This window comes from Zootoca vivipara, chromosome 4 (assembly GCF_965207765.1).
Source record: "Zootoca vivipara chromosome 4, rZooViv2.hap1.1, whole genome shotgun sequence".
Taxonomy (NCBI): Eukaryota; Metazoa; Chordata; class Lepidosauria; order Squamata; family Lacertidae; genus Zootoca; species Zootoca vivipara.
Genome location: NC_142587.1, coordinates 71663434 through 71676280, shown reverse-complemented (window position 1 = coordinate 71676280; position 12847 = coordinate 71663434). Strand labels below are relative to the sequence as shown.

Sequence of the window (12847 nt, the reverse complement as noted above, 5' to 3'; positions counted from 1 at the left end):
GCATGTGCAGCCTGCAGAATGGCCAATGTTATTTCAGGTGTCCTCCTTCTGCACAGGTGTTACAGGTCTTCTACCTAAGGGCATTTGCATATGTGAAACTAAAAATCCACCCAAGTCTCTTTTTTGTCGTTTAAGACTGTTGTTGATGAGCAAGAGAATTCAGAAAGCAAATTGACTACATTTTCCTCCTTTTTGACATATCAGTGTAAGAGGGCACATTTCAGGTGGCAATCCTATACCCAACTGACCTGGATGTAAGCCCTATTTGACCACAATAGATCTTACTTCTGAATAGACATTATTGGATTGGAGTAAGTTCCTTTATTTCTACTAGAATCAGGTAGAAATTCAAAAATAATATTTTCCATTTTTATTACATCCATCCATGTTAATTCTCAAGAAGATCATGAAAACACACCACAAATCTCTTGGATGGTGAACTCATTTGCCATGGAGTGTACTCAACATTTAGCAGTGTTGGAACATGAAGGCATTCTTCATGCATGAACACTACATAGCAATCGTAAAGGAAGTAACATTGACCATATTATAAAGTTAGAGATGGATTATCATAGGAATAATTTGTGCAGTTTTGCCCTTCCCTGGGCACCTGCTCATATTGACCAACTTCAATGTCTGGTCATGGATTAGCAACTGATTTTTTGTGTGTGACTGAGCCAAGTGAAGAAAAATAAATGAAGTGATTGCCAGTAGCTGTGTCTGATCATCTGGTTGTGCACATGGCTTGTTAATGAAGATATGTACGAATGCAAGTCCACAACTTGCATGAGCGCAACCGTCATAAGAACATAAGGGCCCTGTTAGATCAGATCAGTGTAGTCCAACATCATGTCCACTGTGTGAGCAGAATAAATCACGCAGAGAATCAGAATAATCTTCCATATAGGAGAACAGCATATAAGGCCTTTACAAAGCACTTATAAACGTACTTTTATAAACACCAAAAGGACTCCAAGCATTACAAAGCATTAGATTTAACATATGCTGGATGAACTTGCTGGTGGGAGTACAATGAAAATCTCCCAGGTGGACATGCTACCGTAGGTGTTGCTCACAACATGAAGAGACACAGTTGCAATCTTAAAGCACTTACAACCAACAATAGACATTCAAAACAGGGATGGTTGAAGAGGATGGGCAGAATAGGTTCGTATTTTCACCAGTAAGTTAGTTCAATGAGATATATCCTTACTCATTTGGTCTCTCTTATAGCTTAAACTCTGAAGAAGTCATGGCAATGTCCTTTCAAGAGGCAGTGTTCAAGGAGAGCACTGTGATGTAATGTTTTTCAGTACTGTAATGAATATGTTCCTGAGAAACCATCTGACCTATATGAAAATAGATGGAAATAATTATAAGTTCTATGTCTTCTTAATGGGAGTCTTTCCTCCTCTCTTATTTGACATGTCTGGTAGCAAGAATTTCTCATCGGGATTTGCAACAGCAAAGGGGGTCTCCTGTACACCTCCTGTTCTTCTTTTTGTCCTATGGTACTTGCCCAATTCACCATCCAAGATTTCAAGATGTGGAGAAGCCAGCACATCACTAAACATGTTCTTTTCTTTGCTGCAAGAATGGCAGCCTTAAATCCTGTTCTGTCCAGGGTGCTACCAGGCATTCTTGTGCTGCCCTCTGGTCCTTTAAAACGAATGGGAGGCTACAGATGCCCAGGTGGACTCTGTTAACCTGGAGAAAGTGGGCTCCAGCTGTGCTTCCATGCTGCCAGCAACTGTACCCTGCAAAGGAATTGAAGCAGAGGACGATGTGGCAGGCAATGCAATGCTGCTTCTCAGGAATGGTCCGGGAGGGCTGCTGCTTGCATCACTCGCAAGGTTGGCCACATTGAGGGCATTGTTGCTGACTGTCCATAGGCATGGATAGTGACTGAAGCAAAGCAAAGCAAAAACAACAACATTCAACAGTTGAAATTTGCAGTGGTCTCTAGGGATGCTGGGTGTAAAGCACTTCTTGCAATAAACGAGCCAGCCATTAGCCCTAAGTCCTTTTGGGGGGGAAATCACAGCCAAACAGAAGCGATGGAAATCTTTCAAAAGGTGCAATTGCCTTGTGTCCTACTGTACAGAGGTGAGTCTTTCATTCGAAGGGCAGGCTGTCCGGTCAGTTTAAAGAATTGTAAGAAGCAAAAGCAAAGATCTTGAAGCTGCCTGTCACCAACTTGCACCCAGACAGCGCACTGAGCAGACATACAGAACTCCAAGTCAGCTTTCACCCAGTCTGCTCCACTATGGTGGGTTGTATTGCATTTCTATTTAATTTATTTCTAAGTATGCTCCATGCATATAAATTAGGATAGGAAAAGATTGTGCAATTGCATGCCCTCTTTTTTTGACCAGGTGTAAAGGCCACCCACAATTGGCAGAACTTTTGTCTTAAAGTTATACATTGTTATTTCATTGTTTTACAACGAGATTGGAATCCATAGTCTCTACTGGGACCTGGATTTGTGCAATTTTTGACTGTGTTCTCATTCTGCCACCTTGCATTCCATCCTTCAGCCTAAATGGAATATTCCCCTGTCTACAGCTACATCCAAGTGGAAATTAGGATGGAAGGTAAGGCTGGGCTAGAGCCTTTCTCCCTACTGTACTGGTGCTTCGCTTCCAGGCCACTTTCCCCCATGTAAAAACTGAATCCCTTCCTTGCCATTGCAATTGCTACAATCCACTCTACAATCTCAGTATTCTACCATCTCATTCTGCTGCATGTGTAGACTACACCTTTACCCATTTCCTTCACAATTTTATGGAGGAGGTTGTTCATCTCTAGGGAGGCCACTGTCATACGTGACGGTTCTCCAAGGGAGCTGTTACACTGAAAGCTGCTAAGGTTGCTCGGTGGCTGCTGCTGATACTATGGGCCATTGCAAATCGATGGGGTGCTTACCTCGGACTCGGGGTGGCCGTACCACTGTTGTGTGGCACTGGGAGCAAGTTGCCATGGTGACTGGAGGGTACTGCAGCCCAGCCTTCGTGGACCGATGGCACTTGAAGATCATTGTTGGTGCTTTCTATCAAATTCACTTTAGAAAGGGAAGCAGAATTTGTTAGCAACGGTGACATGTTTCTAACAAAATTATTTGAATATGACAAATTAGAATGCATTTGTTTATTTGTTGTTGTTGTTGTTTAAAAAAAAGTAGAAATGGGCTATTTTAAAATATACTGGTAAGTATGTTTTAAGAACTAATGATACAAAGTTTAAACCTTGTTAATAATCTAATCTCTGTCTCTATTTCTCTGCCTCTCTGTTCCTCTCACTGTTTCCCACAGATTTCAGATGACAAGGGTTTTAAATTGCTTCACATTGGAGGTCATGCAAGTTTCTAGTGATTCAACACATGGCACAGAGTTCGCCCTGCACCCCAGCAGCCTTGAGTTGTGTTTTGTTCTTTTGATACAGGAAAAAGTCACCCAAATAATGAAAACAGTGGCCAGTCCAGTCAAATGCTCAACAAGGGTAGGAAGGCGGTCACACACAAACACTTTTCTTCTGCCACCGGTGTCAGATATTCTGAGATATATTGCCTCTGAACATGAAGTCTCTATTCATCAATTACAGCTAATAGCTCAAATAAATAAATAAATAAATAGTCCAGTTGCACCTTAGAGACCAACTAAGTATTTTCTGGGTATAAGCTTTCATGTGCATGCACACTGCATCAGACCAACACGGCTACCTACCTGAATCTAGAATCATGGAAAGCTAATAGCTCAATATATTTGTAATTTGTCAAATCCTTTTTAAAGGCACCTAACCTAATTGCCATCCCCACATCTCAAGAAGTGAGGGAGAGTATTGCAGGAAAGAGGTACCTAGAATGCACTCATGAATTTGGGAAGGGGAATTCTTTGAGATAATAAATATCTTTGCCCTTAATTTAAAGAAGAAATGGGAACCATTTATCCTTGTGTGGAATCAATAGGGGAAAGTTCTCCTAGGAAAACTCTCTCAGTTTCTTTGCCTTTTGATTTGGACTTGTTAACATTTGCAATGTAAATTGTGTGCTTCCTTATTGTTGTTGTTTTTTAGGTCGTTGCTCTTTCCCCATAAATAGTTTTTTAAAAATGTCAGGCCAAGAACTTACCTGTTGGAGAGTGATTTCTTTGCATGTATGAAGCAGGGTATGGAACAGCTCTATGTCCTCGAAGGGCCGAATAGTGCTCACAGCCGTGGTGAGAGTGGGCAGCAGGCAGAGAGAAAGTCCCACCATACTGATAGCTTGAACTTCCTGCTGTGCACATGGCATCTGGGTTAGAAATCAACCAGCCACCCACTAGAAAGACATTAAGAAAAGAGCATTGATCAAGGATAGTAGCAAATAACAATCTCAAAACCTCTTTCTTTGCGCGCGCGCACACACAATCTACCAAAAATGTTTCAGGCTCAAGGAGAGGGGGGAATTTTTTTAGTTTAAGATACCCAAACAGCCTTAGTTTCACTATCAACATAAATGCAAGTCTTATGAGGAACTCTCTTTTTCCTAAGTTTTATTTATCCCGGGCCTTGTCAAGTTTATACATTTCACTAATTTTATACATTTCACTAATTTTACAATCATTTTGACATTTCAAAACTTCCTTCCCCCTCTTTCTGTGGTTCTTTAAATTTATCTTTAATATCTTCTGCATATCCAAATTAACTTAATTTACTCATTTATTCATCTTCTTTGAATATATATACACTTATAAAACTGCAAGTTATTACAACAATCCTGCCAATGTTTTTATCTGTTTATCATTTATCTGCAAAGAACTTTCTGATGGTTAGAGCTGTTTCACAGTGCAATGGGCTCCCTTGGAAGGTGATGGATTTGCCTTCATTGGAGGTCTTTAAGCAGAGATTAGATGGCCATCTGTCATGGATGCTTTAGTTGAGATTCCTGAATTGCAGGGAATTGGACTAGATGACCCTTGGGGTCTGTTCTATGATTCTAAGAAAACCGTAAGAATCTGGTAATGAAGGAAATGCAACCAGGTTAGCCTGCTGGTAATGAAGGAAGTGCAAATGGATTAGCATGCAAGCAGCAGACAACAGAAATGTTTGGGACAAAATAAATAAATAAATAAGCAGCAAAAAAAAAACTGTTGTGGGTAGAAGAAACCTTCTGGTTATATGTCATCCCATCAACAACCAGATGATATCCAGCATACAATGCCAATCAAAGGAGGTAGAGCTGGGAGGGGGAGGAGAAGTGCAAGTCAAATGGTAGCTGTAGAAAATAGAACTAATGTTCTGGATGTTAGAAGATGAGTCATCCCACCAGAAGCCTTTCTGGTACTAACCACTGGCAGATCAAGATGCTGGAGCCGATTGGTCATTGGCGTTCCCAAATATGACAAAGAAATCAAAAGGCAAAACTTACAGTGAGAATATGTGATGTGCTGACTTTCAGAGACAATATCTGAAGCATCCTTGGGGTGGTTTCTGAAAGATAGCATTATTCAGGTTATTTCAATTCTAGCAAAACTACGTCCACACAGATGCCTCCCCATTTAACTATGGAGTTAATTGAGTAACCTTGGTCTGATCATTATTTTTCAACCTGACCTACTAAATTAAATTGTATTTTAATCTGCATTTTAATCAATTGTTTTTCTTTCTTTTACATTTTATTGTAATTTTATTGATGTCAGCCACCCTGAGCCTGGCTCTCACTGGGGAGGGCAGGGTATAAATAAAATATTATTATTATTATTATTATTATTATTATTATTATTATTGGAAAACAAGAGAGAAAGTCCAGAATGTTTCTTGTGGGGAGTTCTGGGGTACAAATATTGTTATTGTTTTAATGCCCCATCATCATAGTGCACCTTACATGTTTATTCTGTCAACAGAGCAAGTAGCATGCCTGGGGCAGCAGGTATAATGAGGCTTATTAGGAAATAAATTCACCTTTCTTTTGCATCCAGAAAAGCTTTGGCAAAGGGGTTGTACTTGATCTTGAGAGCTGTTATCTTGAGTTTAGAAAAAGAAAAAGAGTTGCATTAGCAAGAAAATTTGACGTTTGACAATTGATCATCTGAAGACTGCCATTTTCCAGAGTAAGTTTTGACTGAGGCAATCACTCTTGCGGAAACTTGCGTTCTATTTAATCATGTAGTTGTAAGTCTGTGGGTTCACTATACAGAAGGACTGCCCTCTTATGAAGCAGGGGCCTTTAGTTTGCTGGTGGAAGAAAATGAATTATAGGCCCAGAATTTCTGTTCCATATGCTATTGAGTAGCATCCCAGTGCCAACATCCACAGTATCCCTAGAGAAGCCAAAAAGATGGTTAAAAGGCCACAACAACACGGATAGAATCTGTTTCTTTCTCCATTACATGGTATCATTAAAATAAGCAAGAACTAAAGCCCTATTCTGGTGTTTAGGGGAAACACGTGCGACTAAAAGTGGGCAAGGTGGGTGGGCATGTACACACAGACAACCTCCTTCCATTCTCCCTATGTACATTAATGCCACTTCTGACCTTCCATGTTCAGCATACAGGTCTTGTGGTTGGGTGAGCATGCTTAGAAACCAACCCATGATTGGGCACCTGGATAACACAAGGTTTCTGTATGCAAGGAGGATTCTACACACATTCACCCAATCACACTCAGAATCTACTTTCAGTCCTTCATATTGGACTTGGGAAGACGTGTAGGGAATATACACAGGACATTGATCCCAAATATGTTTACTTCAAAGGCTAAAATAGGGCTCAATACTTTTCCCCATAGGCTACCTGCAGTAGAGAGAGAGAGAGGGAGAGAGAGAGAGAGAGAACTAGGCACAGGATAGGTGTAACAAATTCTATATTAAAAAGATGAGATCTTAACATAAAATTGACCATCCAACTATGAAAGTGGACAGAACAATAAATAAGTGGAAGTGTCGCATTTTGATGAAGGCTGACTATTGTTGTTCTATATTAAATTGTTTATCATCATTTATATCTTGCCTTTCTATAGGATATTCAGGTTGGCTTACAATCAAGATTAAAATACAATGTTAAGCAAAAAGCCCTACCCCTTTCATCCTAATTTTAGCATTTAAGTAGGGTAGCATATCACTGGTTTTAGTGTACACAGCTATAGGGTTTTCTTAAACAATTCCCAGCTGTTTTGATGTTTTATACCCACCTACCTCTTCATTTTGGTAAGCAGTCACAGCTATGAACTGAGTTTCAGGAAAGGAACAATTCATTACCATCCTGTGTGGGCCTCCAACTCGAACAATATGAACTTGCGGCTCGTATTTGTGCAGAGAATTCAACATAATCTGTGGCGGGGAAAAGTGAGGCAGAGATTGACCAGAAATAATGGTCCTGATTCAACAACAAAAAACTAATTGTGATCAAGTCTCATTGAAAGCCATGAAACTTTCCTTTGGCTTCAGTGGGGCTTAGGCATAGTCTGAATTAGCCCTGGATCAGGTCTAATGTCTTATTCAATTCCAGATCATTAGCCTGCATCAAAGGTGGCCAACATGGTGCCCTCCAGATGTTGTAGACAACATCTACCATCATTTCCCAAGTTAGCATGGCCAATATCCAGGGATGCTGGGAGTTGTAGTCCAAAACATCTGGAGGGCACCATGCTGGCCTCCCTCTGGCCTACATGGCTCTATCTTATCTACTCCAGCTTAGGAGAGAGGGAAAGTTATGTGTGAATGCACACATGTGCGAAAAGGAAGCACTTTTGAGGCGAGAGAGAGAGAGGTTGGAGAGCTAGCTGAAGGAATCATGCAGCACAATATATCTCTCTTGGAATCATTCAGATGTGTGGATTTTTTTTTGAAAATAACAAATATCAGTGGCCCCGATCACCTCAACTGCCTGAAAAACTAAGCAAGCCAAGAGGGTCGTCCCAATGCATTGCCATACTATGGGAGAAAAAGAATGTAAATTAGCTGTGAATCATTCAGTTCTGATATGTGGGCATCCACTGGTCTCTCAGGCTCGTATGTGGAGAGGCCACGTGGGGGCTCATTGAAAGGGGGGGGCATCACACACGAGGCACAGTATCCTTGTGATAACATGAATCTCTAAATGCATGAGAGCAGAGTGCTCACAAAATTGCACTGGTGGATACTTTCCTTGCTTCTGTACTGTGCTTTGCTATATACAAACTTGTAACTGAAATAATTATGTGTGGTTATGTTTGTTGTTTGTAATATTTAATGAAAATAATAAAAAACAAGTTTTGAGAAAAATAAAAAGCCCCTCTCCCATTAAGACCACTACATTCAAGAAATAAAATTATCTATCTGCACCACCATCACAACAAAAACATGGGACTACAGCAGCGCATAAGTGTTTAGGAACCACACAACAGCTAAGACATCTGTATTGCAATTTATATGCAGCTACTATCTATCACTACCTATTTAGAATAGGAGCTACTGAGGATTAATGGCATTCCATGCCCAGTTCTCTTTACTCCTTTCCATGACTGAATAATGTTGTACTTAGGATACAGGCTCAGTATTTGGGAAGCCAGGATTCCATTTTCAGGTTTGCTACTATTCCGCTGTATGACTGAACTGGCAAGCCAGGGGTCCTCTGGTGCCTCTGTTTTCTTATCTGATGCGATACTGAGCGCCATTTCCCACTTCATATCTTTCTCAGAAGGCTAGATTCATTAAGATCCTGACTGCCTGTGACCGCCAACAAACTAGAGCATACAAGATTGAAAGTTCACCCATTGCTTGCTAATGGGTTTTCTGACACTTTTGTTCCAATACAAGAGTTCTGCACAAAACAAGTCAAAGGCAATGTGTAACATTGTTTTTAATATGCATCTAAGGCTGCAAACAGCCCAACAGAGCCAACTTTCCTCTTTGCATTTTTAAGGGTCTGAAGAGAATGCCACTTATTTTCTGGTACAGGTACATGCTCTCTATTATTATTCCCAAGGCCAAAGATGATTCAATAGAATATTGATAATTATCATGAAGCAAAAGCAAGCACAGTAATTATTTCATTTAGGAGACCCTTTTATTCGAGTACCTGACTATTGCCAACATTCCACTTATGCACCAAACGGCATGGGGGAGAAAACAAAACCTTAATACCCACAATCATTTCCCCCTTCTCTGAAGTCCTGTGTAAAAAACCTTAACACACAAGAAAAAACTATAGGGGGGAACATCCCTGATGGTTAAACCACAGCGCACTCTGTCTCTCTTCACATCAAGGAGTCCATTAAAATCTGAAAGCCCCAATTAAGACCTGTTTATTCCTGTTTACATTTGGACTCCATGGAATAATTGGCATCTGTGGGTGAAGAGGCCTCTAAGGGCCCTTCTAATTGCGTAAATGCACCCTTGATATTTCTTGATTGGTAGAAGCCTGAAACCAAAGCCAAAAGGCATGGAGGAAGCAGGGTGCCATACCTGCCCATTGCCATTCAACTTGTTGGTAAGTTTCACTTTACTGAAAGATACCGCAGCCTTCATCCAGTGCGCCCCAAAGTTGGGAGAGTCTGGATGGATATAGACACAGCTGTGATTTGATGGCTCTGGCTTTCCGGCTGGGACCCATTCTCCATTCACATACTTCCAGCGGTGGCTGTCAGTCGGAGCAAAATCAAGCAGAAAAGAATACATGGCATTGGGATCCAAGCCCGAGACACTGATCTTTAAGACAGGGAACATCCGTCTGTAAGAGAAACATGAGGAACGGGGGGGGATTAAAACTCAGAAATAATCTTCCTCAACTACTTGTTCAGTAACTTCCTTATAAATTATGTTTGGATCTGCTTGACATCACAATGTGCTTTCACCAAAACAGCCAGCCATGGTTGCATAAGCTAGCATGCATTATGACCAGGGCAATGTTTTCTGTTTCTAATAAAGAGTTAAGAACCCCACTTCTGGATCTCCTTGTCCAGCATTCTACTCTCATAGCGGCCAATCAGATGCCTGCAGGAAGTCTGCAAGCAGGATGTGAGTTCCCTGTAAACAGGTACTCATGCCTTGTCCGATGCTGAAGGCCATACTCCACCATCATGACTGGTAGACACTGATAACTTTATTCTTCATGAATTTTAAAGCCATTCAAGACTGCATAGACACAATTTTATTTAAAGCACATTTAAAACACATGGCCTCCCCCTGCTAAGGATGCTGGGAATTGTAGCTACATAGTCCTCAAGATTCTTTGGGGGGTGTCATATGCTTTAAATTTATGGGGTGTGTGCAGCCCAAGTGTCCCGTTTTTCCAGGGACAGACCTGGATTTACAGAAGCTGCCCCATTTTCTGATTTGATCCCAGAAGATCGCACTTTTCCTTGGGATGTTCCTATTTTCACCAGAGAAATGTTGGAGAGGATGGAATAGGATGTCCCTATTTTCATCAGAGAAATGTCACTACATCATCAATACAACTGAGAGGTGATGTGCTTGCCAAGCTCCCTTGCCCTCTCTCTTACAAACAACAACATCTGCATTTAAGCACATTTCAGTACCAAAAATGGTTCGTCTGATGATTAGATGCATTTATTTAAGGCTGGTTCCGAGAGACACTTGAGCACGATATTCTCAGAGACCCAACTGCCCCTCCTTGCCAATATCACTGCCGTCCATTCACCCTTTGGGCCCATACTGGCCACTAAGACAGTGAGACAAAACCTTTGATAGACCAATCATCCATGAACATTAACCATCATAGTTAAATGAAAATGAAGTGTTCAGAGGCTCTGTACCCTCAAGGAACAAACAAGGCTGGCCCTAGCGTTAGGTAGAATGAGGTAGCCTCCTCAGGCAGCCTGCATGTGAAGCAGAGGCAGCCAATATGTGTGTCCGATGCTGTCCTTTACCTCAGCAGCAAAATATCTAGGGCTCCTCAATATTTTGTGTTGACCCTGAGAGATTTCAAGTTTCATGTTCAGTTCTGGTTTACTAGAAAACATATATTTGAGGTAGCAATCCTATAATATTCTATGGAGTGACACTCTTTTGAGCCCAAAGTTCTGAACAAGTATGCTTAGGAATGCACTGTCAGTTTGACCTAAAAAAATTTTGGGGGGGGGGTGAGAACAGATTCCATGTAACCCCTGATTCTAAGAACCATGTTCATTTTGTCAACAAACAATGTAAATCAATATTTTAACAAAGTTCTGGGTGGATTTTGGCCAAAAAAAAAAACAGATTGGGTTTTCATGTGCTCTTCCTGCCATGACATCTATGTGTGCCCCATCATATATGAGAAAAACACACATGACCATTCAGATGTCATGAAAACCCATCACTTATTGCATAATGTGCACATATGTTGAATGGGTCACCACTTTTTGTTTTAATGTTTATTTCATTAATGTGTTTTTGGCTGGCTTTGTATTTTGATGTTAAGTCTATTTTGGGGGGTTCGGCTGTGAACTGAAAAGCCGGGTACAAATTAAAATAAATAAAGTAATTTGCGTACCTTTGCCATACTTGTTGTAAAACACATAGGTTATATAGATACGGTAGATATATGTGCAGGAAAATCACATCCTTATAAGTTACAATCTTCCTGCAAGAAAGTTCTGTATCTCTGAGGGCCAGTGTGGTAGGGGTTAGAGTGTCAGACTAGGACCTGGTAGCCCAGGATTCAGATCCTCTCTCAGCTATGAAGCTCACTGGGTAATCTTGGACCAGTCATGCTTCTCAGCCTAATCTACCTCACAGGATTCTTGTGGGGATTAAAATGAGGAGAAGGAGAACCACGAACACCAACTTGAGCTCCCTGGAGAAAAGATGAGATATAAATGCAATCACTCAATCAATAAGACTGTGTACTCCTAACGAAAATACTATTCCGGAAGATGATAAATGTTTTAGTTCTTTCGACTTTCTGCTTATTCATTAACATCCATCAGCTACATACACATCACTCAGATATTCCATCTCCAAATCTACAGAAATAGCTGCTCCCGACAACCTCTGAATTCTGGGAAACGGTAAATGGGCAAGATTGTTCCTATATCAAGAAAGATCACATTTATTCAAAGAAGTATTTGGGTGCAATCCACTGGCAAAATATCCTGCCCAAGCACCACTAAAACAACTGGGAGTTGTGCATTAGTGCTACCACTCCCTGCTCTCGTTCAGTCCCATTCAATGGGTCTTGAGCAGGAGAATCCCCCCAGTGAGTTGTTGAGCAAACTAAGTGCACAGTTAAGCTGCTGTCCCATAAACAGTTCTCTTCATCCCTCACTTCCTCGAAGCAGAAGATAAGACTCACCTGCCATTCTTCGTGACAATCATCTCATTGGTCACTTCTCTGAATCTCTGCCATAGTGCAGCATCCTCTAAGACAACCTGGAGCTGTTTTTCGGTGGGGTCTCCTTTGTCTCTGCCAGCTTGGAGCTCATTCTCCACCACATTGAGCAGCCTGGAGACAGTGCAGTCACTATGTTTCTTGCAGCCCAAATCAGTCATGGTGACTTTAATGTCAGAAACTTCTCAGGTGACTTTAAAAAAAAAAAAAGCCGCAACAACAACCCCCAGAGATCTGAATCTAAACCAATTAATTAGCCACAGTGGAACAAATGTGCTCACCTCAGCCTTTTGCCACAGACTTGCTCTTCCCCCCCACTATGTCCCAACAGGAGGGTGACACCTGCGTGCTAAGGTTTTAACATGCACACACAACCATTTTCTAATTACTGACTGTCAGGTGGGAGACAGCCTGATTAGGCAATTGGCTGCCTCTGAAGAAGAACCTTCCATTCAAATCACCAAGCTTTTATCTTTTCTGAGGAGGGTCTAATTATTCTGCTCAAGAACTATATTTCCATTAATGAAAATGGTTTAATGCCTCAACTGAAACAATGAATG

The 12847-nt window shown here is 41.1% G+C and overlaps 1 protein-coding gene across 1 annotated transcript; it reads right to left on the bottom strand.

Moving 5' to 3' along the window:
- Positions 1–303: 303 nt before the first annotated feature.
- On the bottom strand, positions 304–12469 carry TBX19 (T-box transcription factor 19). Its single transcript, XM_088668194.1, has 8 exons — positions 12252–12469; positions 9422–9686; positions 7172–7306; positions 5938–5999; positions 5405–5466; positions 4127–4315; positions 2926–3061; positions 304–1905 (listed from the first exon to the last, which is right to left on the bottom strand). The coding sequence occupies exons 1-8, from the start codon at positions 12446–12448 to the stop codon at positions 1662–1664; spliced, it is 1290 nt and encodes a 429-aa protein (XP_088524320.1). The 5' UTR covers positions 12449–12469; the 3' UTR covers positions 304–1661.
- Between the last annotated feature and the right edge of the window lie 378 nt (positions 12470–12847).

Excerpts from the sequence above, each read along its gene's own strand:
- TBX19 (XM_088668194.1), bottom strand. The coding sequence starts at position 12,448 with ATGACTGATTTGGGCTGCAAGAAACATAGTGACTGCACTGTCTCCAGG. Across the intron at positions 4,316-5,404 it reads GCACATCACATATTCTCACT|TGGGTGGCTGGTTGATTTCT; the intron begins GTAAGTTTTGCC and ends ATGTCTTTCTAG. Across the intron at positions 3,062-4,126 it reads AAGAAATCACTCTCCAACAG|TGAATTTGATAGAAAGCACC; the intron begins GTAAGTTCTTGG and ends CCCTTTCTAAAG.